The following is a 26,050-nucleotide window of genomic DNA, read 5'->3' on the forward strand; positions in this document are numbered from 1 at the left end:
TAGAAATGTTATATTTATATTAAATGGTAAATCAAAAAGATTGTCCTTACAAAAGAAGTAAAATATAGGAATGTACAAGTCAGTACTTTAGTGTACACGCCTAATGATGTACATACAAGGAATAAAATGAAAAAACCATCCCTCTTCTCTACACTCCTCAAATTGATGCCAAGGAACAAAAATCAGCAAGTTGCAAGCTAGAAAAGACATGTGGGAGGGAAAATGACACCAAGAAGGAGATCTCTAATGAAATGGCAGTCCCACTCAATGTGTTTTGTACGCTCATGGAAGACAGGGTTGGATGCTAATGGCACTCATGCTATCAGCAAAGAGTGGAATGGAAGATGAGTAATCAATATTCATATCATGAAGCAGAGCTTTGAGCCAAATTTTCTCACTACATATAGATAGACCTATCTTCAGGCTGGGCTTTGAGCTCAACTTTATTGCCCCCAGCTTGGGCTTCGGGTTGAGCCCATTAGAATTTTGGCAAAAGTGAAACCCGAGCTTGGGCCATGATTAAGTCTACCTACAAATGACATTGCTCTATATTCTGCTTCAGTAGATGACTTGGAGATAGTTTGTTGCTTCATGCATTTACAAGAGACTAAGGAATCTCCTTGAAATATATGCCAACTGGTAGTAGACGGTAGTAGAACGGTGAGTGTTAGGATAACCCACCCATTCAACATCAGCATAGGCTCTAAGAAACGTAGTGGAAGAGGATGAAAAAAATAGTTCATGGTACATTATTCCTCTGACATAATGGATGATCAGAAGAACATCAGAGATGGGGCTGCCGAGGAGCAAACGAACTGGCTAACAATCTAAACTGCATTAGAGATGCCCGGTCAAGTCATAGTCAAGTAGATAAGACTACCCACAAGCTTCCTATACAACGTACAATCTGGAAGCAGCTAACCCTCATCTTGTTTGGAGTCAAAGCGCTATCTATACCAAATCTGAGGCATACTTGTACTGATTGATAAAGTATCCTTGAGGACACCACTGAATTTCAAGACCCCAGAAATAAGTGATTGGCCTAAGATCATTCATTTTAAAAGAGGTGTTGAGAAGGAGCTTCAAGTTATCATTACCATCCACATCATCCCCTGTGATGAGAATATCATCAATGTAGACCAAAGAGGGTCAATCCTTGTGCCCATTTTGAGAGTGAAGAGAGAGTACTTTGAACCACTCAACACAATTGTATGGAAGCGCTCAAACCAAGCTCGTGGAGCTTGTTTAAGACCATAGAGGGATTTCTTTTGTTTATAAACGAAAGAAGGATTATCACATTTCCTAGCAGGATGTCTCATGTATATTGTTTCTTGTAAGTGCCCATGGAGGAGGGCATTTTTAACACCCATTTGATGAACTGTCCATTGTTTAATTGCAGTGATAGCCAAAAGAAGACAGACAATCGTCATCTTAGCGATAGGTGCTAAGGTCTCATCGTAGTCAATGCCATATTCCTGCTTGTAACCTTGAGCAACCAAATGAGCTTTATATCTATCCGGAGTGCCATTTGATTTAAGATTTACAAAATAGACTCAATGACTACCAAATAATATAAGCATCTAGAGAGGGGGGGGGGGAGACAAGATCCCAAGTGTCATTCTCTAACTGGGCCTGAATTTCAGAATCCATGGCATCATTGCAATGTTAACAGCTAGAACTTGGTGGGTAAGACCCAAGAATGTCTATAGAGGATAGAACAACAAAAAAGAGCTATGGCTAGAGAGAAAACCACAGTGGTCAAGAGGATGGGATATATGTGATGAGATATAGGTAAGGTAACTGGATGAGAAGAAGAACATACAATAGCAAAAGGTGAAGTAGAAAGACCAGCCAATGGTGTGGAAGGAGGCATAGGCATTGAATGAATTGGATGCTTCCTTGAATAAACCTGTAGCTATTGAGGACTAAGTGGAGGAGGATCACTTGCATAATCAAAATGGTGTATAATAGAAAAGGGTGGTGCAGGCAATCTAGCAATGCACTCAAAAAAGGAAATATTTTCAAGAAAAATAACATTACAAGATATGCGAAACCGATGGACTTTGGGATCATAATAGAGGATTCCCTTGTGTTCTAGACTATATCCCATGAAAGCACACATAGCCAATTGAGGAGTTAGCTTAATTCGTTCATTAGGAGGAAGGTGAACAAAACAAGCACATAAAAAAACATGGAGTATGGAAAATTTGGTGGGTGATGAAAGGACTGATAAAGAGATGAGTTTCCAAGAATAAAAGAAAGAACATTGATATGGTAGTGTGGTACACACCAATGTTGGTTGCCTCCAACTAGAAGGTAATGGGGACATGTGAATCATATAAAAGGGATTTCACCATACTAACAATATGATGATTCGTGCTGTCGGATGGCCCATTTTGTTTATGGGTACCTGGACAAGATCTTTGTAATTGAGTACTGTGTTTCAAATAATTTTGGAACTTACCATCCTCACCACCAAAGAACTCCATGCTTTAATCAAACTGCAAGATGCTTATTGTAGATTTAATTTGTGTCATAACCATGGCATAAAAATTCTTAAATGTGGGAAAGATTTCAGATTTCTTACAGAGAAAATTAACCCACGTATATCGTGTACAATCATCAAAAAATAACACAAAGTATCTATAATCCAAGTGTGAAATAACAAGAGACAATGAAAAGGAGTAGAAGCATGCTCAAAAGAAGATGGAAAAGGCAAGACATGACTTTTACTATGACAAGTTGAAAAGGATTTATCAACATTCTTGAATGAAGAATTAGATATAGGCATCCAACCTGAAGAAAACATATAATCCATGTTTTTAGCATTGAATGTGACCAAGGTTCAAAATTTCGTTATGATACGCCCTGTATTGGGCATATCGTATTGTATCTTTGGGGTTCCGATACACCTGTTTACAGGTGTTTTGGGACCCCTCTCTTTTTTTATAAAAAATATGCTTAATACCTCCCCAAAAACCAAATTTTGAAAAAGAAACTAAAAAAAATATAAAAGCATGTGCTTCCAATTACCGATATGCCTTTGCCGATACATAGGGGTATATTGATACTTTGAACCTTGAATGTGACCCAAACGTCTATGCCTAGTGTGACACATTATTAGAAGTAGCAGAGAAAAATGAGAAGCCAAAGAAGAACTTTTATCCTCAAGTTCTAGAGCAAATAACCTTCCAATTCTGCGTTCCTTCCCCCTCAGCTCGCAGTGCACTGGTCCTAGATGAAGCAACAGTCACAAGAAAAAAAGAACATTGTTACCATCATCAAGTTGTCCAACATAGATTAAATTAGCAGTTAACTTAGGCACACAAGAAGTCTTAGGAAGGAGGAGAGGCTGACGAAAAAATGTCTGAGGGGTAAGGTTTAAAAGACTGACCAAAGAAAGCCTAATCATGTGATTTGAGGCTCAAGAATCAATAATCCATATATGAGAAGGAGATGAGCATAAGTAAGTAGACTCATGTTCCATACCAATAACAGAAAAAGTAGAGGAAATAGTTGAAGACATGAGTTGGCAAATCTTTTCTTCAATAGGTGAACCCCGAGAATCAGTCATGGGAGCTGAAGTATAGTAAGGACCATCGGATGGTTCAGCCGAGATCTGAGAAGGCTTATGTTGGCCTTTCTTAGGGGGGTCTAGTTGGACATTTGGCAATAATATGACCTTGTTACTTGCAATAGGTACAAAAATTTTTCTTGCAGTGGGATGTAACATGACCAAAACCGTTGCACTCATAGAATTGTACCTTTGAGAAATCTTTCTGTCCCTTTTGTTTGGTAGCCTGAAAAAGACTGCATCTATGCCGTGTTCTTTCTTGGTATCATAGTGGACCGAGTAAGAAGTCGAATTTCCTCTCTTAATAAAACTGAAAATGGAATTTCCAAAGTGCATAGTTGTTGCTATCAAACATGACAAAAATGATTCTGGCTTTCTCAAACCCCATAATCAATAGAAAAAAACAGGTAGAGATTAGAACAAGTAGTGCATACACAAAGAACAGGTAATAGTGCTGCAAAAGATGCAAGAAAACCCTTTGTAGCCCAGAGAAACTATTTAAACTACTAAGGTATATAGTAACAGTGAGATCAGAACTCCCTCAATACTTGATCAAAGCTGGTGTGATTTTCAGAGAATGTAAATCTGAACTGGGTACACCCTATGCAGTTTTACCACAATCCGAGATCTACGAGGGATTTAATCAAAACTTCCTTGCTGGATGTGCTAAACAGAGTAGATTGGCTTTAAGGTTGACCAAAACACCACCAAAGCCAATCTCAGATCAATAGGAAGAACAAATACTGAATTTTGACTCTGAAAGAATGTATCAGAGAGCAACCTGCTTTGATACCATGTTAGTTTAGGCAAGATATGAAACACAAGAGAATAGAGACTGTTCGGTTTGTCTGTCTTACTCAATGCAACCCAGAAATGTTATATTTATATTAAATGGTAAATGGACAAGATTATCCTTACAAAAGAAGTAAAATACAGGACTGTACAAATCAGTACTTTTGTGTACATGCCCAATAATGTACAAACAAGAAGAAATAAAATGACAAAGATTCCAAACGCGTGTCTAAGCAGATTCTATACTTGACTATTTTCTCCTATAAGATTCCAAACGTGTTTGAAATGGGTCATCATAGCTAGACTTTCTTCAGTCTCCCAACGACCTTAATACGTTCCCCTCCCATAAGTTAAGAACCCTCAATATATCCATTTAGCATACTACCTTGTCACTGAAGTGCATAGCAACATCTTGACATTGGTTATATGGTTATTTTGTTACAAATATGATGTATAATGTTTTAATGGTTCAAACTATTCTAGTTCAGAGACAGAGAGAGAGAGCAAGAAGAGAGAAGGAGAAGAGGAGGAGAAGAGAAACTGTCAAACTGAGAAGAGAAGGGTCTTTGCCAATCGACCAAATACTTATATGTTTACTAAATCCGGGTACAATGTCCAATATGCCCCTACTTAAGTGTGGGACATGTGACTTAAAAAGAAACTAAATTGTTAAAACACACCATAACATATAATGAAAAGACAAAACTACCCCTACTTAGTAGACTCTAACACTTCTAGTTGTAGTATGTTATGATCCATTTGTCCCACGTTGGTAGTATGGGATACTAATGTGAGGTATCCCACATCGGTAGTATGGGATGCTGTTGTCGGATATATATGTGCTTGGGTTCCCTCCCTCTAACAGCTAGCTTTTAGGGGTGAGTTCTCCTAAGGCACACATCAAATGGTATCAGAGCTTACACTATACCTCCCAATTGCAATTGTGTGGCACTGGTGGTGACGTCGGTATTGCAGTGTTCAATTGGGACTAGGTGGACTAGTGCAAAACCAGCTTGCGTGGGCATTGGGATTGCAAAGCATGGTGGAATGCTATGATCCATTTGTCTTTTCTTGGTAGTATGGGTTACTAATGTTAGGTATCCCACATCGGTAGTATGGGATGCTGTTATGGGCTTTATATGTGCTTGGGTTCCCTCCCTCTAACAGCTAGCTTTTAGGGGTGAGTTCTCCTAAGGTACGTATCATAGTACCTCTTCCTCTATCACGTGCTCCCCTTGAGTTGTGACCTCCACCACTTCCACAACCATGACCAAACATAGGGGTACCACAACCTCCTTGAATCGCACGACCTCTACCTTTATTTCAACGACCTCCTCCCCTTGCGACAACACCTATTCAAGAGTAGAAAAGACAGATCCACCCAATATCTATCCTTTGACTGGTTCTTATACCGACTCCCTTAGCCGACTCTAACGTTTATTGGGAATTGTCCTTGTTGAGAGCCAATAATAACGAATTTTGCATATAAATTTGCATAATATATATGCTATATGATTCTTTTTGTATATATGAAACATGATATATAACACAATAATCTGGGTATTATAATATATATGCCATGTGATTTGTTTTTTTATCATAGAGTACAAAGATGTGAAACAAAGGTGTTAAACAAAGGCCGTCTCTAGATTGTTGCCTAGGCATTGCATTGTTAACCATGGACAGACCTGTGTGGTATTTGCAGATTTATGAACCATACATCCATTTGTTGAAATAATCCTCTCCTTCACATTATGCTATAAAAAAGTTGCAGTAGATGATTATTTGAACTTTGTGAATTCGTTCATTTTGTTAACTTTTTCATCATGGGAAGGAAATACTTTTCTCTGGGTTTAATTTTTGAGGAATTTATGAAGAGAAACCACTTCAAATCTGTGAGCTTTATTGGATTGCATCCTCCTAGGGTAGTTAATTGTATTTCCTAGGGTTGAATATTTTCACATTTTTGTTTGCCTTGTTATGAAATCTATTGTGTGGTCTCGTTCCCTGGTTACTTTATGATTGCATCCCTTTCCTTTCAGTTCTATCTTAATAAATGATAGTTTGCCTGAAGACCCCAAGAAATGTCCTTTATGCACATTTTTCTCTGTTGCCCACCCATGGGGAGGTTCTCATTTGATGTCATGTAGTAAAATAAATATTTTCTTAGATTGTCATAGGTTCATTATTCTCATACATGTGCATGTTCTGGTATTTTTTATGTCCTAATTGTTTTGCTTTGTCCAATTTCCTTATTAAAAGGGAAAAAAATATGCAGATTTCATGTAATTTTTATCATCAACACATTTACTAGTAATATGGGCTATAAACAATTTCATATTCTGCATGTGGTTATTTCAACAAAAAACATCTAACTTATTTATTTGGATTTAAACTTTTTCAGTGGCTTGCAAAAAACATTAACAAGAAAATGGATAAGTCAACATTTCTCAATGGAGCTAGTTCTTCTATAGGTATGGTAAGTCTGTCTTATTTTTCATCTATGATAAATTCTTTATTTAATAAGTCGATCATTGTTCTAGGTGCAGATAAGAGTTCAGTTGGACTAGCTACCAATCTAAAGATATCTGCATCATCTGCAAAAGTTGTTTACCCAGATACCACTCAGATGGTGATTTATGATCCAATGCAAAAATCTGGTATGTTCTTTCATTATATACTAATTTGGGGTATTATTTTCTCTCTTGCACATTGTCATGCATCATCATTATCATTGTAGTCATCCATGCCTTATTCCGACTATATGGGGTCGGCTACATTAATGTGACACTAGAGTGCCTATATGGGGTTGGCACATAGTTTTCAAGGCGTCTAGGCAATTTTGGCTAGCAATTCTCTTTAATAAGAACTAAAGAACCTTAAATAAACTCTAAAAATGTGGCAAATCATCATATCTAAAAGATAGAACTCCTTTATATATATTACTTTCATTATTTTCTAAAATAATACTACTATAATGAGTATTTTAATTGTGCAATTTTATATCAATTCACAGCTAAAGAAGGTTATTAGCTTTATATGATAAATATTCAAGATGGAGTTTCTGCTTTATTTAATTGGAGAGAGAGAGAGAACCTCCATATAGTTATTCTTTCTTTCCTTCCTTTTTCTTTCATTTGTTCTTTTTCTTTTTTTTTTCTGATCAGAAACACAGAAGCGATTTCATTAATAAAAAAAAGGCATAAGTACAACAAGAGGATGAGAAAAAAAGAAGAAAGCACAGCTATGGAAAGCTGACCCCTCCCTTATATTACAATTGAGCCCAAAACAATTAGGTCCTGTGTACCCCTTGCTTAGCTAGACCATCTGCCAAGCTGTTCGCAGTTCTTCTCACCCACTTAACTCTGATGGTCAAGTCCTTTGCTAACCATTTAAAATGCCTGAAATTATTCTTCAAGTGCCATGTCACCCCCACTCCTTCCTTTAGCCATTTCACAACAGTTCTTGAATCACCCTCAATGACTAGGTTATTGATGCCCAACTCCTTTGCCTTCTTGACCCCATATACTGTAGCTAACAGTTCTGCTCTTGCCACATCATGCTGTTCAGCAGGTCCTGGGTATAAGGCTATGATGTTTCCTTCCTCATCCCTAATTACCCCCCTATGCCTGAGGGGCCCGGGTTACCCAAACAACTCCCATCAAAATTGAGTTTCTTCCAGCCACATAATGGTGGTAACCACATCTCAGTAGGTTTCTGTCTTCTAGAAGATGAACCAGCAATAACAGCCCAGGCCCTAAAAAAGTCTTCAACCTTATATTCTTGAATTTCTTTCCTCCCAAACTGTCCATAGTATCGCTGCTCTCGTACATCTCCCCAGGATCCTTCCCCTCCTTTTAGTACAGCTAAAAACAGGAGGGTGAAACAATCCTTCCAACCTGTCAGGAGAGACCAAAAGCATCCAAAGAGGGAAAGAAAACCAATTCCAAATAAAGCTAGCAAGAGGGCAGGAGATAAGGAGATGAAAGGCAGTTTCATCACTTAACTTATACATAATGCACTAGCTGGGGGACAAACACCAAGTTGGTCTTTTTCTTTGAAGCAAGTCACAGGTATTAATACAGCCATGAAACACTTCCCAACAGAAAGCACTGATTTTCAGGGGAATGGGAAAGCACCAAATTTCCTTAACTGGGAAAGGAGAGGAAGAAGTGGCAACCAAAGAATTAACGAAAGATTTATAAGAGAACAGACCATCAGAGTTTAGGCTCCAAACCCTAGAATCCATACTCCCTTCACCCAAACACACTGAATTCAACAAGCCAAGCAACTCAGACATTCTAGGAATTTCAGCTTCTCTAAGATTCCTAATAAAGCTAAAGTTCCACTTCAACTTAGAAGGATGAAATTGTTGGGTCAAGAAATCAGATATAGGTCTACACTTAAATCTGGATAGGCCACAAGGAGCAGAAAATCTCTCATCCAAAGGGGCATCCCCAATCCAAACATCCTCCCAAAACCTAATTTTTTGACCCAAAGCCAAGTCATACCTGACATGATTTAGAAATGTAGGAAGAATCCCATCCATTGCTAGATATGCCGTGAATGCTTGCAACTACTTTGTGCCATAGCTTGTCATTCTCATTAGGGAATCGCCAGAGCCATTTGCCAAGCAGAGCCATATTCTTTAGCTTGATATTACCAATTCCCAACCCGTCTTCAGACTTTAATTTCACCACCTTGTCCCATCTAACCATGTGGTCCTTTTTCTTTTCCCCTGGCTCCCAGAGAAAGTCCATCATGATTTTTTCAATTTTCCTCACTATCATGTAGTACATTGGAAGGCTTGCAAGGGTGGAATTAATAAGAATTAATCTCTCCCCATCGAGATATAGTTCCTTTTCCATCCAGCCAGCCACTTCTTAATCCTCTCCACCACAGGGGTCCAAAAGCTAGTAGATCTCAGGTTGTCACCAAGGGGTAAGTCTAAATATCTCAGAGGCCACTCACCCCTCTCACAACCTAATGCGCTTTCCATGTCTTTTAAAACATCTTCTTCTACATTGATTCTAGCAATTAAACTCTTAGACCAATTAACCCTCAAGTTAGACAGCCTCTCAAAGAGTTTCACCACCAATTTCAAAATTTCCACCCCTTCCCTATAGTCACGCTCACAAAAGATTAGAATATCTTCTGCAAACTGCAAGTAATATTGTCCCTCCCAATTGGCCAACCTCTGAATAATTGCAGGGAGTTTGCTCTAGAGATCAACTTACTCAACCCTTCAGCTATCAAAGTGAAAAGAAAAGCAGTGAGAGGGTCACCTTGTCTAAGCCCACGAAATTCCTCAAAGAAATCAGCCACCATCCCATTAATAATAATAGAGTAATGGCTAGACTGTAAGCAACCTCTGATCCATTTACACCTCAAGTTCCCAAAGCCACACCTCATGATATCAATTAAGAAACTCCAATCCACCAGGTCGTAAGCCTTCTCCAAATCCAACTTGATTGCCACTCCGTTTTTCTTTAATCTCCTTTGAGCCTCCACACATTCATTCGCAATTAGAATCTGATCAACTATCTGTCTATCTTGTACAAAGGACCCTTGAGATTGTGAAATAAGTGGGGGAATCACCTTCTTAATCCTCTAAGACAACACCTTTTCTATTACCTTGTAGATACTTGTGATTAGACTAATGGGTCTGAAGTCCCCTGGCTGTTTAGCATATTCTTCTTTGGGACCAACGCTTTGAATGTAGAGTTCATACCCAGAGTTCCGGAGTAATCCTTTATGCCACTCTCTGGAGATATCCACACTTTTTCATTTCATTTTTTAACGGTGGGAGAAATAACATCAAAACATAAATCCTTGAAGTTGAATGCCTGTCCTCCCTCAAAGAGGGAATCTAAATGGAGGTTGTCATTGCTATCCAAGCAAGCTTCAACTGTACCTTCAATGCTTCCTATGCTCGAAGCGTCATCAGAGGAGAGATCTTCATCTGATACCTCACAGTCAATTCATTGTTCATCCACTTCGAATTCATTCGCGAGGGTCTCGCTTAACCCACTGCAGTTGAGGCGAGTTTTCCCTTGAATGACTGACTGCGTTTGACAGAGAAGATGATAGACCGACGTAATTGTCTCCCTTCGCCCCAGTCTTGCTCCCACACATGCCATTTAAGTCATCACGTGGTGGCTTCCTATATTCTGGTTCAGCCACATGGGTCACCCCTGGTTCAATAGCTGGCCCTTGCTTCTTATCTCCTCTTCTTAAAGCTTCTACGTAGGGTTTTCCTACACTAATTTCAGCTGAAATTCAAAAACATTTGAACAGCCCCATATTAAAGGAGAGATGGAGCTGAAAATTTTATAATTTGATGGTCCACCTTCTAGAGTAGGAAAGCCGGCTAACTGCTTGGGATTTTTTCGATCTTTTAAATCACGTGGCTGCCAACTATTCGCGTCACTGTCATCTTCTTCCTGTCTTCCTTGCTTCCACAACAACGATTCGACTTCAAGCACTAGCCAAACTCTTCGCCATCGCCCATGGGAAAGAAATTCAACTGATCTTGGAATCCTTTCTGGCCTTGTACCAGTAATTTTGATCTTTTAAATTTGAATAGTAAAACATTAAAACAATGTATAAATGATATATGGTATATAATAAACTGTATTAACACATTAATAAGATACAACAATATAAATACTATTATATAAGGTGCCCACCTTGTCATTTTGGTTGCCTTGGCGGGCACCTAGTTGCCTAGTTGCTATCAGTTAAGGTGTTTGGCTGAGGCACCCAGCCAAAGGTGCCTTGTCACCTATGTGATGCTTTGACAACTATGTAACTACTTTTACCCATGTCCCTTTTGGTCTTCCCCTAGCCCTTCTATTTCCTTCAACTTGTAGCAAATCACTTCTTCTAATTGGTGTTGTTGCTGGTCTTATATGCATGTGAGCAAATTATCTTAGTCTACTTTCTCTCATTTTATCACCTATTGGGGCTACTCCTAGGTTCCTATGAATAACTTCATTCCTAATCCTGTGCTATCTAATTTTTTTTGCTCATCCATCTTAGCATTCACATTTCTTCCAAACTCGTTAGCACATTTTCCATGTTCATATAATTCACATTTTTTAACATCCTTTGTAGTTTTATATTTTTCCTAGATTTCTGCATTTCTAACATATGTTTGTTTTAATTTGATTATATTTTGAACCTCTTCATTCTTTGTACTTTTCCACTAAGTTTTAATTTGATTATATTTTGAACCTCTTCATTCCTAAGACATCCTTTGCTACTTTCTTTTTGTTGTTTGCCATTTCAAGCCAAGTATCACTATTCATTCCATCTAAATACCAATTCCCTTGTATTATTAACTTGTTACTAAATTGAGCTAGCTTTTCTCTTTTTAGGCTTTTCCACCTAATTCTTGGGTACCTATTTTCTTCCCCATTTATCTTTCATTTCCTAATGAGCTTATCTTCCACCATTAGTCTATGTTGTGTTGTTGAGCTTTCTCCCAGAATAACTTTGTAGACTTTACATATCATTCTTTCTGCTCTCCTAGTAAGGAAAATATCTATTTGACTTATTTTCAATTCACTTTTAAATGTTGTTAAGTGTTCATCCTAGTAAGGAAAATATCTATTTGACTTATTTCCATGTCATAAGCTACTGCAAAATCTAATATTGTACCTCCTTATTCATTCTTCTCCCCAAACTCAAATCCTCCATGCACCACATCATATTCTACACTTCCTTACAAGACAATTTAAGTCTTCTATAAAAATCTTCTCTTCATATGGAATTTCTTGGATTAATGCTTCTAGGTTTTCCCAAAATTGTCCTTTAAAGTTTTCTTCTATACCCACTTGTAGTGCATAAGCACTAATTATGTTAATGATTGTCTCCCGGATCTCCCCTAAAACAAGTCTAATTAAAATTCATAACAAATTGTGAAGGAAAAGTAGAATCTTGTCCTTGTAAAGCAAAAAAAGCGTAATTTAATCAAAGAATAAAAAAAACAGAAAGACAAAAAAATCTGGTTTGACCGCCATTTTGGAAGACAATGAAATCTCCCTTTGTTATCTTTGACCATAACTTTGGAGAGTTGAAAAAAAAAGAAAGCTAGGTGTGAGTAGTATCACAACTATGGTTGAAAGGCTGGCACTGTTATGATAGTCTTAATTTTGGAAACACAAGTAGAGTGCAAGAGAAAGGGAATAATAATAAGACTCAGGAAGACACTTTTAGGGTGAGAATTGAATCGGAACTTGGAGAATATTTTGATATCTAATTTGTCCCTCTAAAACTGACTCGACTTCTTTCTGTCATCAGGGACCCCCTATTTATAGACAAAAAGGGGAGTCAGTTTCATGTGCACGTTTATCAAATTTCCAGAAATTTCACTCGTCAGTTACGAATGTGGATCTTGAGCCCATTAAGATGCTGACATGTGTCAGATTGCGATTCACGGAGCAGATTCGCTCTACTCCATGTTCGCAGACTCTTACCACATTTCACGGCATCACGTTTGAGGGGACAAACTCTGACATCGTAACTATCACCACCGACGTTTGTCTCTCAAGTAGTGTCTTTTGCTTTTTAGCAAATCCGTATTTTGTGTGTTTCTCTATTTGACATGTATCCGCGGTTTAGAGATTTACTTTCATTTCGCTTAGTCCGCAGATTCTGTTTAAGAGTCTTTAATCATTAATCTGCGGTGATACTTAGGTTAATCCCCTTGCAATGGTAAATCGTTGAAAATCTTAAAGAATAAAAAGTCTTTCCATAAGGAGGTAGGATGCCATATATAGTATTCCTACTTAGAGTTCTACACTTAGGACCCTTGAAGACAATGAATGAATCAAATGACCCATTCTTTTTCTCCTCTTGACTGGCCTTTTTAATTTAATCCCATCAAATGAGTTAAAGTTCAAATGGGCTATCAGAAGTGAGATTATTATGTCCAATCGTAATTGGGACCCTTTTCAGCCAACTCTAACAAGATAAAAAATAAGGGCCCACTTGATTACATCCAGTTTTGGATACTAAAATAGGGGGGAAGGGACTCCCTATTTGAACCTTCAAGGGCCCATTGCTTCATTACCATATTTGATAAAAAAAAATAATCAATGCAAAATCAGTTAGAAGTAGTTAAAATTAAATCAATAAAGTTGCAGTACAACAAACCCAAGACTGAAATTGGTTGGTAAAAACTTAATATTAGCACAGACCACAATGAAATGTGGTCTTTTGTTTTTTCAGGAAATTCAGGTCAAGAAATGAAGTAGGGTGCAACAAAGAATTCATAGATATATCAAAGATCTAATTCATGGTTCTAAAAAGGGATAATTTTAATGGAGTAAAAGAATCCTGCTCAAGCTAGGATTCCTCCACGAATCCTACCTCAATCAGGGCATTCATTTCATGAGCCTACAAAATAATCATCTTGAACAAAACAAATTATGATCAAGATTTAAAAGTGAATCAATGGTAGTTTAATAAAATTGAAGAGTCTTTCTTCAACTAGGACTCTTCTAAGTTCTAATTATAAAGATTTTGCGATTAGCCCTCAATATATTCAAATCAAATAATATAATTAACAGAGTCAAGTATAATGAAATATTAGGATCTCAAGAACCCTAGTTGAATTAGGACTTATTAATTTAACAAGATGAGTTCTATAAAGCCTCATCAAAGCAATTGAGCAGTTAAGTTCTATCAGCTTTTGTTTAATGAGAGATACTGCAAGAGTCCTAATCAGAGCAGGGCCCTTCTAAGAGTCCTAGTCATAGTAGGACCCTTCTATTTCAAACTCAATTCCATTCTAATAATAAAACATCCATAAATTTGACTCTAATTGTATATTTGAGCACTGTAGGCTCATATTCTAGGCCCATAATGCTCAAGGTGGTATTGTTGAAGGAAAATTTTTATCAAACCTAAATAGAGTTTAAATAATTTATAACCCAAATAAGTGGGTTGGCTAGTGCATTAGCTAAAATCATCAAGGTCAGGTATCCTTTACCTAGAGGCAGAGGGTAGTTGCATAGCTACCCCACTCCCTATTTAATCTCCTTAGAGGAAAACTAGAGAGCCTCTTTGGAGAAAATTGTCTCATAGCATACCACTCCTAGAGATTCTTAAGAAAAGCCAAAGTAAAGAGGTAAGAAAAGAGAAGTTCTCATAAGAAAAAAAGGGGGAGGACAGGGAAGAGAAAAGGAAATCCAATTAACATAGGTGGGTGAAGGGAACTTCTCTGCAAATACCTCCTATATGTGTTTTTGTATAAAAAAAGGAGAGAAATGTGATGTTATGTTGTTTCTCGATTTTATCTTTTTTACATTCCATTCTCGTATACTTGAAGTATGTAAAGAAATGCAAATGGAAGTTTCTTTTCAAGATCCCTTCGGCTGGGTCCTGGTATGGAAATATTAATTCGTCAATATCATTTTCTATTGCACGGATGTATCACTGTATTTAAAGTACATCTGTTATTTTACAGCCTACATTATAATTTGGAGTACTGAAAGGATTCTGCTATAAAAATACTCAGACAGCTTATCAACTATGATAAGATAGGATACCCACCAAGACAGAATATTAGCAGATGTATCCCGTGGAATGGATTCATTTAAGAAACACATTTCTTTTGTTTCTTCTAGAATGGCTTTTTGGTTTTAATTTTATTCTCAAACTTTTTTGTTGGGGAGATGTTTGACATCATTCTATTCTGTTGGGAACATGTTTGGTGTCATTCCAACAACCAAAATTGATCTCTGATGGTACTTAGAGACACGTAGAAAAGAGTTAGTTGACTGATCACTTTTGTAAAATATCTTTATAGATTTCAAGGGCCACTTTAACAACTTTATGGATTTGGGTGAAAGTTTACCATAATGATGCAATTTTATGAATATAGTTTTCTTTCAGTACTCACATTATTCATTTCATCATGTGTAGGTGCTGGATTGCTTCCAAATATTACTGCACCTGGGCTCCCATCTCTTTCTAGCTTAACTTTGGCTCCGGCTATGGCTTTAGTTGGCAGTGGAACAAAGGCACTTGATGAAAATCTGAAAGCAATTCCACCAGCATTGGTAGCATTTATAGCACATTTGCCTGCTGTTGAGGGTACTCTCTCAATACACAATTCTTGTTATAGCCATTCAATTGTAATCTCATCTACTATTTGACTGATAATTTGTCTTGTATATTAGAATTAATAACTTTAGAAAAGTTAATATCACCATTTTCACAAAGAAAGTGACGTGTGTTGAATAAGTCAGTGCTATCCTAGTACAGTGAAATGCTTTGTTGTGGATTTTGATGTGCATATAGAGTTAATGTAAATACATTTTTCATTTTTGAAGACCAATACATATTTTAAACTTTATGCTCATTGATAAAACTGTCAAAGGACAATATTGTCTGGTTATTCTCTTAATTTACTGCTAAATTATTTTATAGGTGAATCAACCATTGAGAAAGGGGAACTTTCAAAATTCAGAGGTTTGTTTGAATGTTTAGTTGAACCACCTAACCTCTGAAAAGTAGAAATTTCAGATTTCAGGGTCAATCTTGGATGATTTGAGTCCTACATTAGTCAGTAATGGAGCATTTGGCTCTACATCAATTTGGTATTAGAGGTCTCACTCCTAAATCACATCCCTATCAATGAAACTCTTGGTGTAGAAAGGATTCGTGCAATGATTTAAAAGGCGTGCCTAGGTTCCAGGCACAGCAGTTTCAAAAGGTGTGCACCTGGGGCACCTTGCACTTCAACTCAGGTGCATGCCTTTTGAAAATTCGTGCATTTTTCTGATACCAACTTATAAAGATAAATTTTCTCCATTTGCTAATGTTGGTCATTCATTCATCCTAAAAAAAGATATTTTAAAAGACAACTAAAGTTATGAAATCTTTTTTTATTGGGATTAAGAATTTAAGACCATGATATAGACTTGTTTGGGCTTGCCTCAAGGGGCTTGGTACAAAGGTGGATCATAGAATGAGGAATGCATAATATTTGACATCACATTAACTATTTGAAGTAATGCAATTTGAAAAAAAAATAAAGTGATTAAGAGTTTACGTCCTTGAATTGGTTTTATATGTTATGCTTGATTTTATTTTTAAATTTTCATTTAAATATGTTTTATGTGTTATGTTTATATTCTTTTAATTTGAGATAATAGATTTATAAAATATTTATTTTGAAATCTGAGTTTATATTTTTAATTAAGATTGTGTTTAATATTTTTAATATTTTGCATTTTTTTAAATTTTTTTGGATTTGTTTTGGCAATTTTTGAAGTTTTTAGCAATTCTTGCATTTTTGTGCCTTGCTTCAAAAAGGTGTATGCCTCGCCTTGCACCTTGTGCCTCGGGTGCAAAATGGCCCTTGTGCTTTTTAAGCGTCTTGCACTTTTAAAACAATGGATTCATGGGTGATAAAAAAAATAAAGATCATTTAAAAGGTTAAAGTTTCTGGATTGACCCCTGAAATCTGCTCATTTAGCTTGAAGGAATCGTTCAATATTTATTTAGCTAAATTAAACTTGTATTATGAATTTATGATTACCACAAAAGGGCTTCTTTTATCCTATTTTGCATCTGTTTTTTTTTCTTTTGAACCTTGTTTTGCCTTTCTGATCATACCCTTTGTAAAACACCAGGACCATCACCAGATGTCGACATGGTGTTATCAATTTTGCTACAGAATAACATATCAACTGGTCAAACTGGGAAGTCAGCAACTTCCACACAATTATTGCTAACTGGCCCTGCACCAAGCACAAGTGACCGTTCTGGATCAAACAAATCTCGTCCCAATCCAAGTGGTTTATTGTTGAAACCAAACAGAGATGGGCAGTCTCTCAAAAGAAAAGATCATGACAGTAAGTTATTTTCCTTCTTGTATTCTTCTGTGAACTTTTATCCTGCTTTTACACACGGGAAACATTTATGTAAATAAGTATTTATGCATGTGTGTCTGTATGTGTCAACTGAGTAAATACTTAATGGGTACCAATGATCTCTGAGCTTGATTCAGTTGGGTAATTTTTTGTGGTGTGTGCATGTGTCCATATATAACCACTAAGAAAACTATCTACTTTGTTATAGGATTCTAAGATGGATATCCTGCCTTCCTACATTCACTTGGTTGGTAATGCAAGTAGAGGACTACTGTTAAAAAGAAAGGAAATAAAAGACCATCAACGACACCCATAAGAAGTGATTTGTTGCTAGTTTAAAAGGGCTAGGGGTAGATTTAGTGAAAAATTATTGGTGTTAATAATTTAACAATGGATATGGCTTTAAACAGGAATGGTAAAACAGGATTCATTTAGCTGACCTCATATAGTTAGGTTAAATTTTCAATGTTGATGATAATGTTAAAAGGAAAGGAAATAGTGAAGAATATTACAATATTTTTAGATATGAAATTAGAATTTGTGGCTATGAGGACAGCCTCAAGAAAGCTTAGATCAGCTCTGATACCAACTTATAAAGATAATTTTTCCCCATATTTGCTAATGTTGGTCATTCATTCATCCTAATAAAAGATATTTTTAAAAGACAGTTAAAGATATAAAATCAGCAATGCATAATGTTTAACATCACATTAGCTATTTGAAATAATTCATTTGGAGAAAAATTAAAGAGATTAAGAGTTTTATATGCTTGACTATGTTTTATATGTTATGCTTGATTTAATTATTAAATTTTCATTTTAAATATGCTTTACATGTTATGTTTATGTATTTTATTTGAGATAATAGTTTTTTAAACTTATTTTAAAATTGAAGTATATATTTTTAAGTAATATTATGTTTATCATTTTAAATTTTTTGCATTGTTTTTTTTTTTGAATTTTTGCACCTTGCTTCAAAAGGGTGCACGCTTTGGGTGCAAAATGCCCTTTGTGCATCTTTTGTGCCTTGCACTTTTAAAACACTGTGCATGAGAAGATACAAGGGTCTGATGACCAGTTTTTCCTTGCCTGATTTTTTAGGTTTTTTTTACGAGTTTTGTTGCCCAAGCTTTGGTCTTAGAGTTCAGCCTAAAAACAGGAAGAATTGGTGAATATAGGTGGATCAATCCTATTATTGCATCTCTTTGAAGGGATTGATCATACCTACTGCAGTTGAAAAGTTTCTTTGGTATTCTCATTGAGCTCGATTTAAGCAAAGGGTGTTCTGAACCAATGTTTTACAAGGTGTTGGATGCATATGCCTAGAGGCTACTCCAGACTAGGTGCCCCCGAAAGGCCTTTAAGCGTATGGTAAAGGCATTGAGCCAGGCATTGATGCTTAGTGGTGTATGCCTCAGGTGCATGAGGCATGCTAGTGGTGTATGCCTCAGGTGCATGAGGCATGCTAGTGGTGTATGCCTCATGCTCCCCATGCACACCTTATGCAAAAAGATAGAAAGAAAAAAGAAAAGGAAATGAAAGGAAAAGAAAAGGAAGGGAAAGAAAGAGAAGAAAAAAGAGAAGAAAAGGGAAGAGAAGAAAAGAGATGGGAAAGAAACACAAAAAAGAAAGATGAGATCTTCCTTCCTCTTCTTCTTCTTCCTCCTTCCCCTCCTTCCTTGCCCCCATCCCCCCCTTCGCTTAAGGAGTCTTGCACCTCTTACATTATGACACCTCATACCTCTAGGTAGTGGAATGCCTGCACCTCTGCATTTTAAGACATTGTTCTTGACTGTTTTTGAAAGATCGCCAGCTTTATTTCAGGTTTTTGGTGGTTCTCAGGTTGGTACTGTAACTCTGTGAATTATATTGCTGATTCTTGGGGTGGTTTTCATCTTGGGAAGTTAAGATAGATTGCTTAAGGCTGCTTCCCAGTGTGTTTGAAAAGGGATAGATGATCCTCAGGATGATCAAAAGATAGACAATATGATCACTACTGTGAGGCTGGATGGATGAAATTATTTACAATGGGCCAATCTATGAAGATTGGAGTTGAAAGTCATGGAGAACTGGTATATATTACAGGAGACAATATTCAGGAGAACTATATAGTGATGTTGTCATGCTTAATTCAATGCAACCACACATCAGTAAGAATGACAAGTTCTTGAATACAACTAAGGAGATTATTCATAAAAAAAATACAACTTAGGAGATTTGGGACACTATCTGTGTCACTTATTCTCAGCCTGTAGTAAGGGCATACTAGCTGAAGACCTGAAGCTTCAAGTGAATAGTTTGAAGAAAGGAGATATGCCTATATCGTTATACTCTTCCACTCTTCAGGGGTTATGGCAAGAGATAGATCACTTGGGAACAGTGAGTTTGGTAGATAGTTGAGATGAACAAAATTTAAGCTTCTAGCTAGTTTAAATCCATATTTTTACATTATCAGACAACACATCCTTATGGTTAAGGATATAACTTTGGCATAGGCTTGCTTACTCATTAGTCTATAGCTAGGAAAGTAGAAGTGTGATGCTTAAGGTCCCCTAAGACTGATTCTGCAGCATTGGTTACCAATAAACAGTGGAATGTTGGAGACGGGGAGCAATGGTGAAACTAAAAGGGATCTGAGTTCAGCCTAGCGTAAAAGAAAATAGTTGCTTGAGCTCAGAAATTTGCAAGTTTGGTTGGGCTGGTCTAGCTCATAAATGATCAGCCCCAAGTAGGAGCTTCATGACATTTCCAATTGAGTCATTGTTATTTTTATTATTTTTATATGGAATGCAAATAGTTTGTTTTATTACGTTTTATAATTTTTTACGTTTTTATTATTAACTTTAATATTCTATTAATATTAGTTATTTTAAATGGAATTGAAATGTATTTTAATTTTTAGTGTCTATATTTTTATTAACTTCAATTTTTATCAATTTAGTTATTGCATTTTAAATTATAATATTATGACAATTAACCAATTAAATGGAATTTGAATATGAAACAAGAAGTGGAATTTGAATGAGTAAAACTCTCTCTCTCTCTCTTTCTTTATGCATTCAAACTGTTAGAATGCCAATATTTGCTACAACTCACTCATTTCTGGTTATGTTTGTAATATGACTTTGAATAGAAAAAAAAAAGCCAAAAATTGAAGAAAAAAAGAGAAAAAAATCACACCCTCCCTTGTTTTAGATAGATTTCTAGTTAGGTTTTCTGTGATGCATGGGCTTTGTTAAGAGCATTTTGTGTTCAAGCCAAGCATTATTTTTGGGTGACTTATTATTCATGATATTTTTTATTAACTAATTTTTAAGCTTTTATTTGTGGAGAGGGAGATGTTAAAATGTAATAACAAACGAAAAAAATTGAAAGAAGAGAGACATTTAATTCAGTTATTGCATTTAAGGTGATAGGGGAGAGAGAGAGAGAGATGAAAACATATACAAATATAAGGAAAAAGAGAGGCATTTAATTATCTATTGTCCCAAACTCGTTGTAGAATCTCTATCTCCATTGCTGTTTTAAAAATGGTGTGGATTTAAAAATGAAAATTCAATGAAAAAGGATAAAATTAGTACGAAGTAATGGAGCAAGTAGAAGCTGTGCTGACATGGTACTTCTACCTTTGTGAATGATTTGTTTTCTTTGTTCAATTGTGTTCCTGTTTGGGGTTTAAATATTTTTCTACCTTTGTGAATGATCATTCCATATGTTTGGTTTCTTGAATCGAAAATCCTGATTGTTAAATACATTTTCTCATTATCCCCAGGGCAAGAAGATGATGAGACCACTGTTCAAAGCCGACCACTTCCTAGGGATGTTTTCAGGATCCGACAGATACAAAAGGTCCGAGGAGTCTCCACTTCTCAGACTGAATCAGCATCCTATGGAAGTGCATTTTCGGGAGAGCAATCTGCCAGTACTGAATGATGTCTTACGTATATTTTTCAGTGTATAAAGATTTCTTTATGCCAATCACTTTACATCAATGTTTTATTAGTACGTTTGCATGGGCCTGTTTTATGCGCGGGGTTTGTTAAGCGAAATTGAAATAGGAAAACCCAATCTAAGCCATCAACCCTTTTTTATGCACGGGGTGTTCCCCATTTCCCCAATCCCCGTTGGGACGTGCCCCATTGGGAATGGGGATGAAGAAAACCGTGTGCTTGTCGGGGATGGGAATGGAGAAAGCTGTGCCCCCATTGGTTCCAAAACACTTTGCATGAGCCCTAGAAACTATCATGAGTTTCAATGCTCTTAGGATTCTTCCCCTATTCATTTTAGGGTAATTTGGGACCAGAGTATAAGAATTCTATTGCTCTTGGTGTTACGGTGTTGCCTAGGGACTTGTATATGATTCTTGTCTCACTAGGACTTTATTGCTAGAGTCATAGTACTCCTAGCCAAGAGTCTTGATGGTTGATGCAAACCAATTTTTTGGGTGTGACATTCTCCTCTTATCTGAGGGTGCAGATTACTTATTGGTAATCCTTAGAATTACATCATCACTTTCATCCTCCCAACATATAGGTTATGTCAGCTACAATTCAATAGTGGCCTCACCCATAATACATTGAAGTGGCTAATCATGACACCACCCTGAAGATTCCTTAGGTCCAAGGGCAAAAAATTCCTTACATCTAAGTGATTAGGATCACTAATAGCGACCACTAGATCCTATGATGGATCAGACCCAATTGGATCAATATCAATGTGTATAAGAAACACACCAACTTGGTAGCCTAGACTCTAGAGAGACTCACCCCGTTAGTTGAGATATCACTATTAATTGTCCATATGCTAACCATAAAATAAACTACCCAAGTCCACCCTTGGTTTACATTACAACAAGGAACTAAATCTGTAAAGCATGGTCTGATTACTATAGCAATTGTGTCATGCCAGGTCCGACCTAAACCCTCATGTCATGCTAGTATTATATAATTATTATATACATAGTTTTCAAGGCGCCAAGGTGAGGCTAGGGAATAGGGGGTGCCTTGTCGCCTAGTCGCCTAGGCGATGGATTTTTTTTTAAGTAAAACCATAGGGTTTACTTAGGTTCCATACCTATCTTTCCTTAATAATTAATTATCCATAATTTTATAAGTATAAATTTTATGTTTAACTCTAGAAAAACCAACATTTTATGAGAAGAAAAAGAAAAAAGAGAGAAATTTCAAAAAAAAAAATATAGGGGCTGAACTCCCACTTTTGTTATAAGAAAAAAAGAAAAGAAAAGGTGGAAGAAGAAAATGTATTGATTAAACAAAATTTTAAGTTCTTACCTTGCTTATTGGCTTAGGTTTTGGAATATCTGAGCATTCAATCAAGGATAAAAATTTCAATACAACATGCCCTGTATTGGCATATTGTATTGTATCTTTGGGGTCCTGATACACTTGTTTATAGGTATTTTCAAGAATACATCTTTTGAAATAATATATATATATATATATATATATATATATATATATATATATTTAAAAATGAAATTGAAAGCCAAAAAAAAAATAGGGGTAATATCATTATAAGTATTGATACACCTTTGCCAGTACATTGAAGTGTATTGATAACCATGGATTCAATATAACAGTTAGCAATTTTTGTGTTGATTAAACCCTAACAAAAAGAAAATAATAAAAAGAAATTAGTATATAAACACATAAAATGAATATTCTAATTTAATAATGTCTGTTTTATAATTATAATTAGTTTAATCATTGATCTCTTCAACTTCTCCACTTGCCCAACCTCTTAACTAACTTGATTGCTAGAATCTCCACCATCGAGTCGCCTCAGGGCCTCGAAGGAATTGCTTGTGACCACATGTGAGAATGCCTCTGTTGAGATCCTCAGCATGACTTTCCAGTTCTAGCTATCATCATGGTTGGAACAAGCCGCAAAAATAATCAGTTTGGAACAACCAAAGTTGACCCCAACCCATTTACATAATATAGATGAATTGATTATGGAGATGGATAACATTTGAACTCTATCTTTTCAATTGCACTTGTGTTTATCTTGTAGTTATCGTCTTGTATCTCACTTTCTAATCTTCATGTATATCAATGATACATGACACTCATTGTACATACTGTATATATACTACTCAAATATTGAAATACAATGCATAGAAACTTCAACCTCTTTTCAATACAACGTTCGCAAAAATGATATACCTTTCTTCTCTCAGTGGATATAATCAATTTTCTAAGGATTTGAATGTGTGTCTATGTATATTTTGTATAAAACAATTTTGTTCAAGTTTGGAAGGAAAGAAAATAAAAGGTAGAAATGATTTGAGTGATAAATAAAAGTCAATTACAGTTTTTCCTTATATATGCAAAATCAATGAAAACTATTTTTTTTTTTGTATCTTAACGTGCAAACTCAAAGACATTGAAATCCATAGAAAATAAATGATTATATCTATTGAGATTTCTTACATTATTAGAATGAAACAGAAATGCATGTTTAAGTTAGTTTCTTCCATTTGTACAAAATTTTCCATTATATATTGAAGTGTATAAGCACATCTTGGCTTCACACAGTGTTTTATCTTGATAGAAAATTAAAACAAAATTTTCCATGGTATGAAGTTCACTTTCAATTCCTTGTCCAAACTTCTCACTACAAATGTGGTGATTTTAATTTCCAAGACTTATTGGAATTCTGATCTTTTGACGACCTTTCCATGTTGATTTGTCCCGTTAAAATCAACTCTCACACAAAGACTTTTGGTACCTAGCACACATTTGCAAAAAAAAGAAGGCTTTTGCAAGAGAAGCTATTCTTATCATTTCTTGTTATTATATCTCTATTCTATCCCAAGAAAAGTAGATTTCAAGACAGTGACTCTTACTTGTTGTCATATAACGATCCTGTCACCTGTGTGCAAGGCTTTCCAGCAGTTCTTATTACTGGATATGCCTAACAAGATATGTCTGATTTTCCCAATGCAAGCAAGGTACACAAATAAATTCATGTACGTAAGATCAATCCATCAGACTTGGGAATATCTATTATATATATACGAGACCCTTCTCCATTAATTCTCATTGTGATCGGATAATTGAAAAAAATACTGAGAGAACAATGAAGACTCCTTTGCTGTTTCTTCTTCTTCCTCTCTTTCTTTTGGCTTTGACCGCCAGATGGTCGCCGGTGATAGCCCAAGATGAACCCGAAGCTGTGCTTGACACAATGGGTCGTCAGCTCTGTTCAACAGCCACGTACTTCATCTTGCCTGCTATCTCAGGGATGGGCGGTGGCCTCAACTTTGAGAGTACCAAGAACGGCACATGCCCATTTGATGTCGTCCAAGATGAAGACGAAGAATCCAATGGTCTCCCACTGGCCTTCTCGCCGGTGAACCCCAAGGAGGAGATCATCCGTGTATTGACTGATCAGAACATCAGGTTCGCCATCGACACATTGCTTCCACAACCAACTGTGTGGAATCTTGGAGACTTCAATGAATCAGCACGTACGTTTTTAGTGGAGACATGTGGATCTATAGGAAATCCAGGTATTGAAACTCTAAGCAACTGGTTCAGGATTGAGCCATTCGACGATGATTACAAGCTTGTTTTCTGCCCTACTGTCTGCAATTTCTGCAGACCTGTGTGCGGAGACCTGGGCATTGCTATCCAGGATGGAGTCAGACACTTGGCTTTGGGCTCTGGACTCGAACCATTGAAGATCAAGTTCAAGAAGGGGTGAAATAAATCATCTCATAATCTGATCAAAGAAGCCGCATCAGTGTGTTTATGTATTAGATATACAATATATAGTGGATCTATTTTCTGATCATGAATAATAATTACTAAAAGAATGTATTATAGGATTTTCTGTGACCAACTTTCCCGCCGGTGTTCAATTTTCTGTAAGTTGTGAGTTCTACCATATGTGATATTCATCTCCCAGGTGAATAAATATTTTTTTTCTCGAAAAATTGATAATACTTTTGGGACAAAATCATCAACCTGCCTATTATTTTCTTTTGTGCCAGAAATCTTTATTCATCACTCTGTGTTGAAGGAGCCAATTAGCGAAGTTGATGGATAACAAAGCCAATAATCTTTGTTCTAATCTTTGTTCTAACAAAGCCAAAGGAAAAGAGTTAGAAATGCAAACACATGTTCTCTAACTATTCAATTCACAAATCCAATCATTTCCATTAGCATAAAAAGATAATGCGCGCTAATATCAGCACCACTCTAGAGGCATCATGCACAACCTCTTTCCTTTTCTTTTTTTTTAAATTTTTTGGAAATTGTATACAACTCACCATGATTTCATCATTTCTTTTAAACTCATCATAACATTTCAAAACGTCCAAGGAACCCATGTCTGTTACTTGAAAATAAAAGATTAATGGGTGTTAATAGATTACAATTTTACCCTTTGTTATACTTGACCCATTTTTCAGCTTTCTTGGAATACTTTCAAGCAGCAATATGAGAGCAAAACATCTCTCAACGAATAGAAATCTTATATGTAAGGCAGCTGGGCGCTTAAGGGCATTTTAGCCACAAAAATATGTTTAATGAGGCTGACTTTCCATTTAGGAGCAGTTTGGTCATTAAAATTGTATTTATGTAAACTGGACAACTTCCATCAATGTTCACTAATGATGCTCTAACCGATGGTGAGTTTTGAAAAATAAAAACTTATTGACACGGGGTTCTTTGGACATTTTGAAAAGTTATGATGAGTTTAAGAGAAATGTTGAAAAGTCATGACTCATGATGAGTGTTTTTTTTTTTTTTTGCTTATGCTATTTAATGTTT

General features: G+C 36.2%; 1 protein-coding gene and 1 pseudogene across 3 annotated transcripts in view; both read left to right on the top strand.

Annotated features, from left to right (window-relative positions):
* CSTF77 (Tetratricopeptide repeat (TPR)-like superfamily protein) overlaps window positions 1-21,265 on the top strand; it is an 86,282-nt gene extending 65,017 nt beyond the window's left edge. The window contains exons 18-22 of one of the 2 annotated variants that reach the window (XM_010281161.3): window positions 6,771-6,840; window positions 6,910-7,026; window positions 15,299-15,469; window positions 17,014-17,235; window positions 21,025-21,265. In XM_010281161.3, coding sequence (XP_010279463.1) covers window positions 6,771-6,840; window positions 6,910-7,026; window positions 15,299-15,469; window positions 17,014-17,235; window positions 21,025-21,185 — 741 coding nt within the window. In that variant the 3' untranslated portion in view covers window positions 21,186-21,265. The remainder of the gene's footprint in view (window positions 1-6,770; window positions 6,841-6,909; window positions 7,027-15,298; window positions 15,470-17,013; window positions 17,236-21,024) is intronic. The other variant, XM_010281162.3, reaches the window with a different exon arrangement.
* A 3,014-nt stretch (window positions 21,266-24,279) lies between these two features.
* LOC104613395 (kunitz trypsin inhibitor 5 pseudogene) lies at window positions 24,280-25,258 on the top strand (annotated as a pseudogene). The gene has a single exon (XR_016085799.1). The product of XR_016085799.1 is annotated as a kunitz trypsin inhibitor 5 pseudogene (transcript).
* The last annotated feature ends 792 nt before the right edge of the window (window positions 25,259-26,050 follow it).

The sequence above is a fragment of the Nelumbo nucifera genome, chromosome 4 (assembly GCF_055504915.1).
Source record: "Nelumbo nucifera cultivar China Antique chromosome 4, China Antique-T2T, whole genome shotgun sequence".
Classification (NCBI taxonomy): domain Eukaryota; kingdom Viridiplantae; phylum Streptophyta; class Magnoliopsida; order Proteales; family Nelumbonaceae; genus Nelumbo; species Nelumbo nucifera.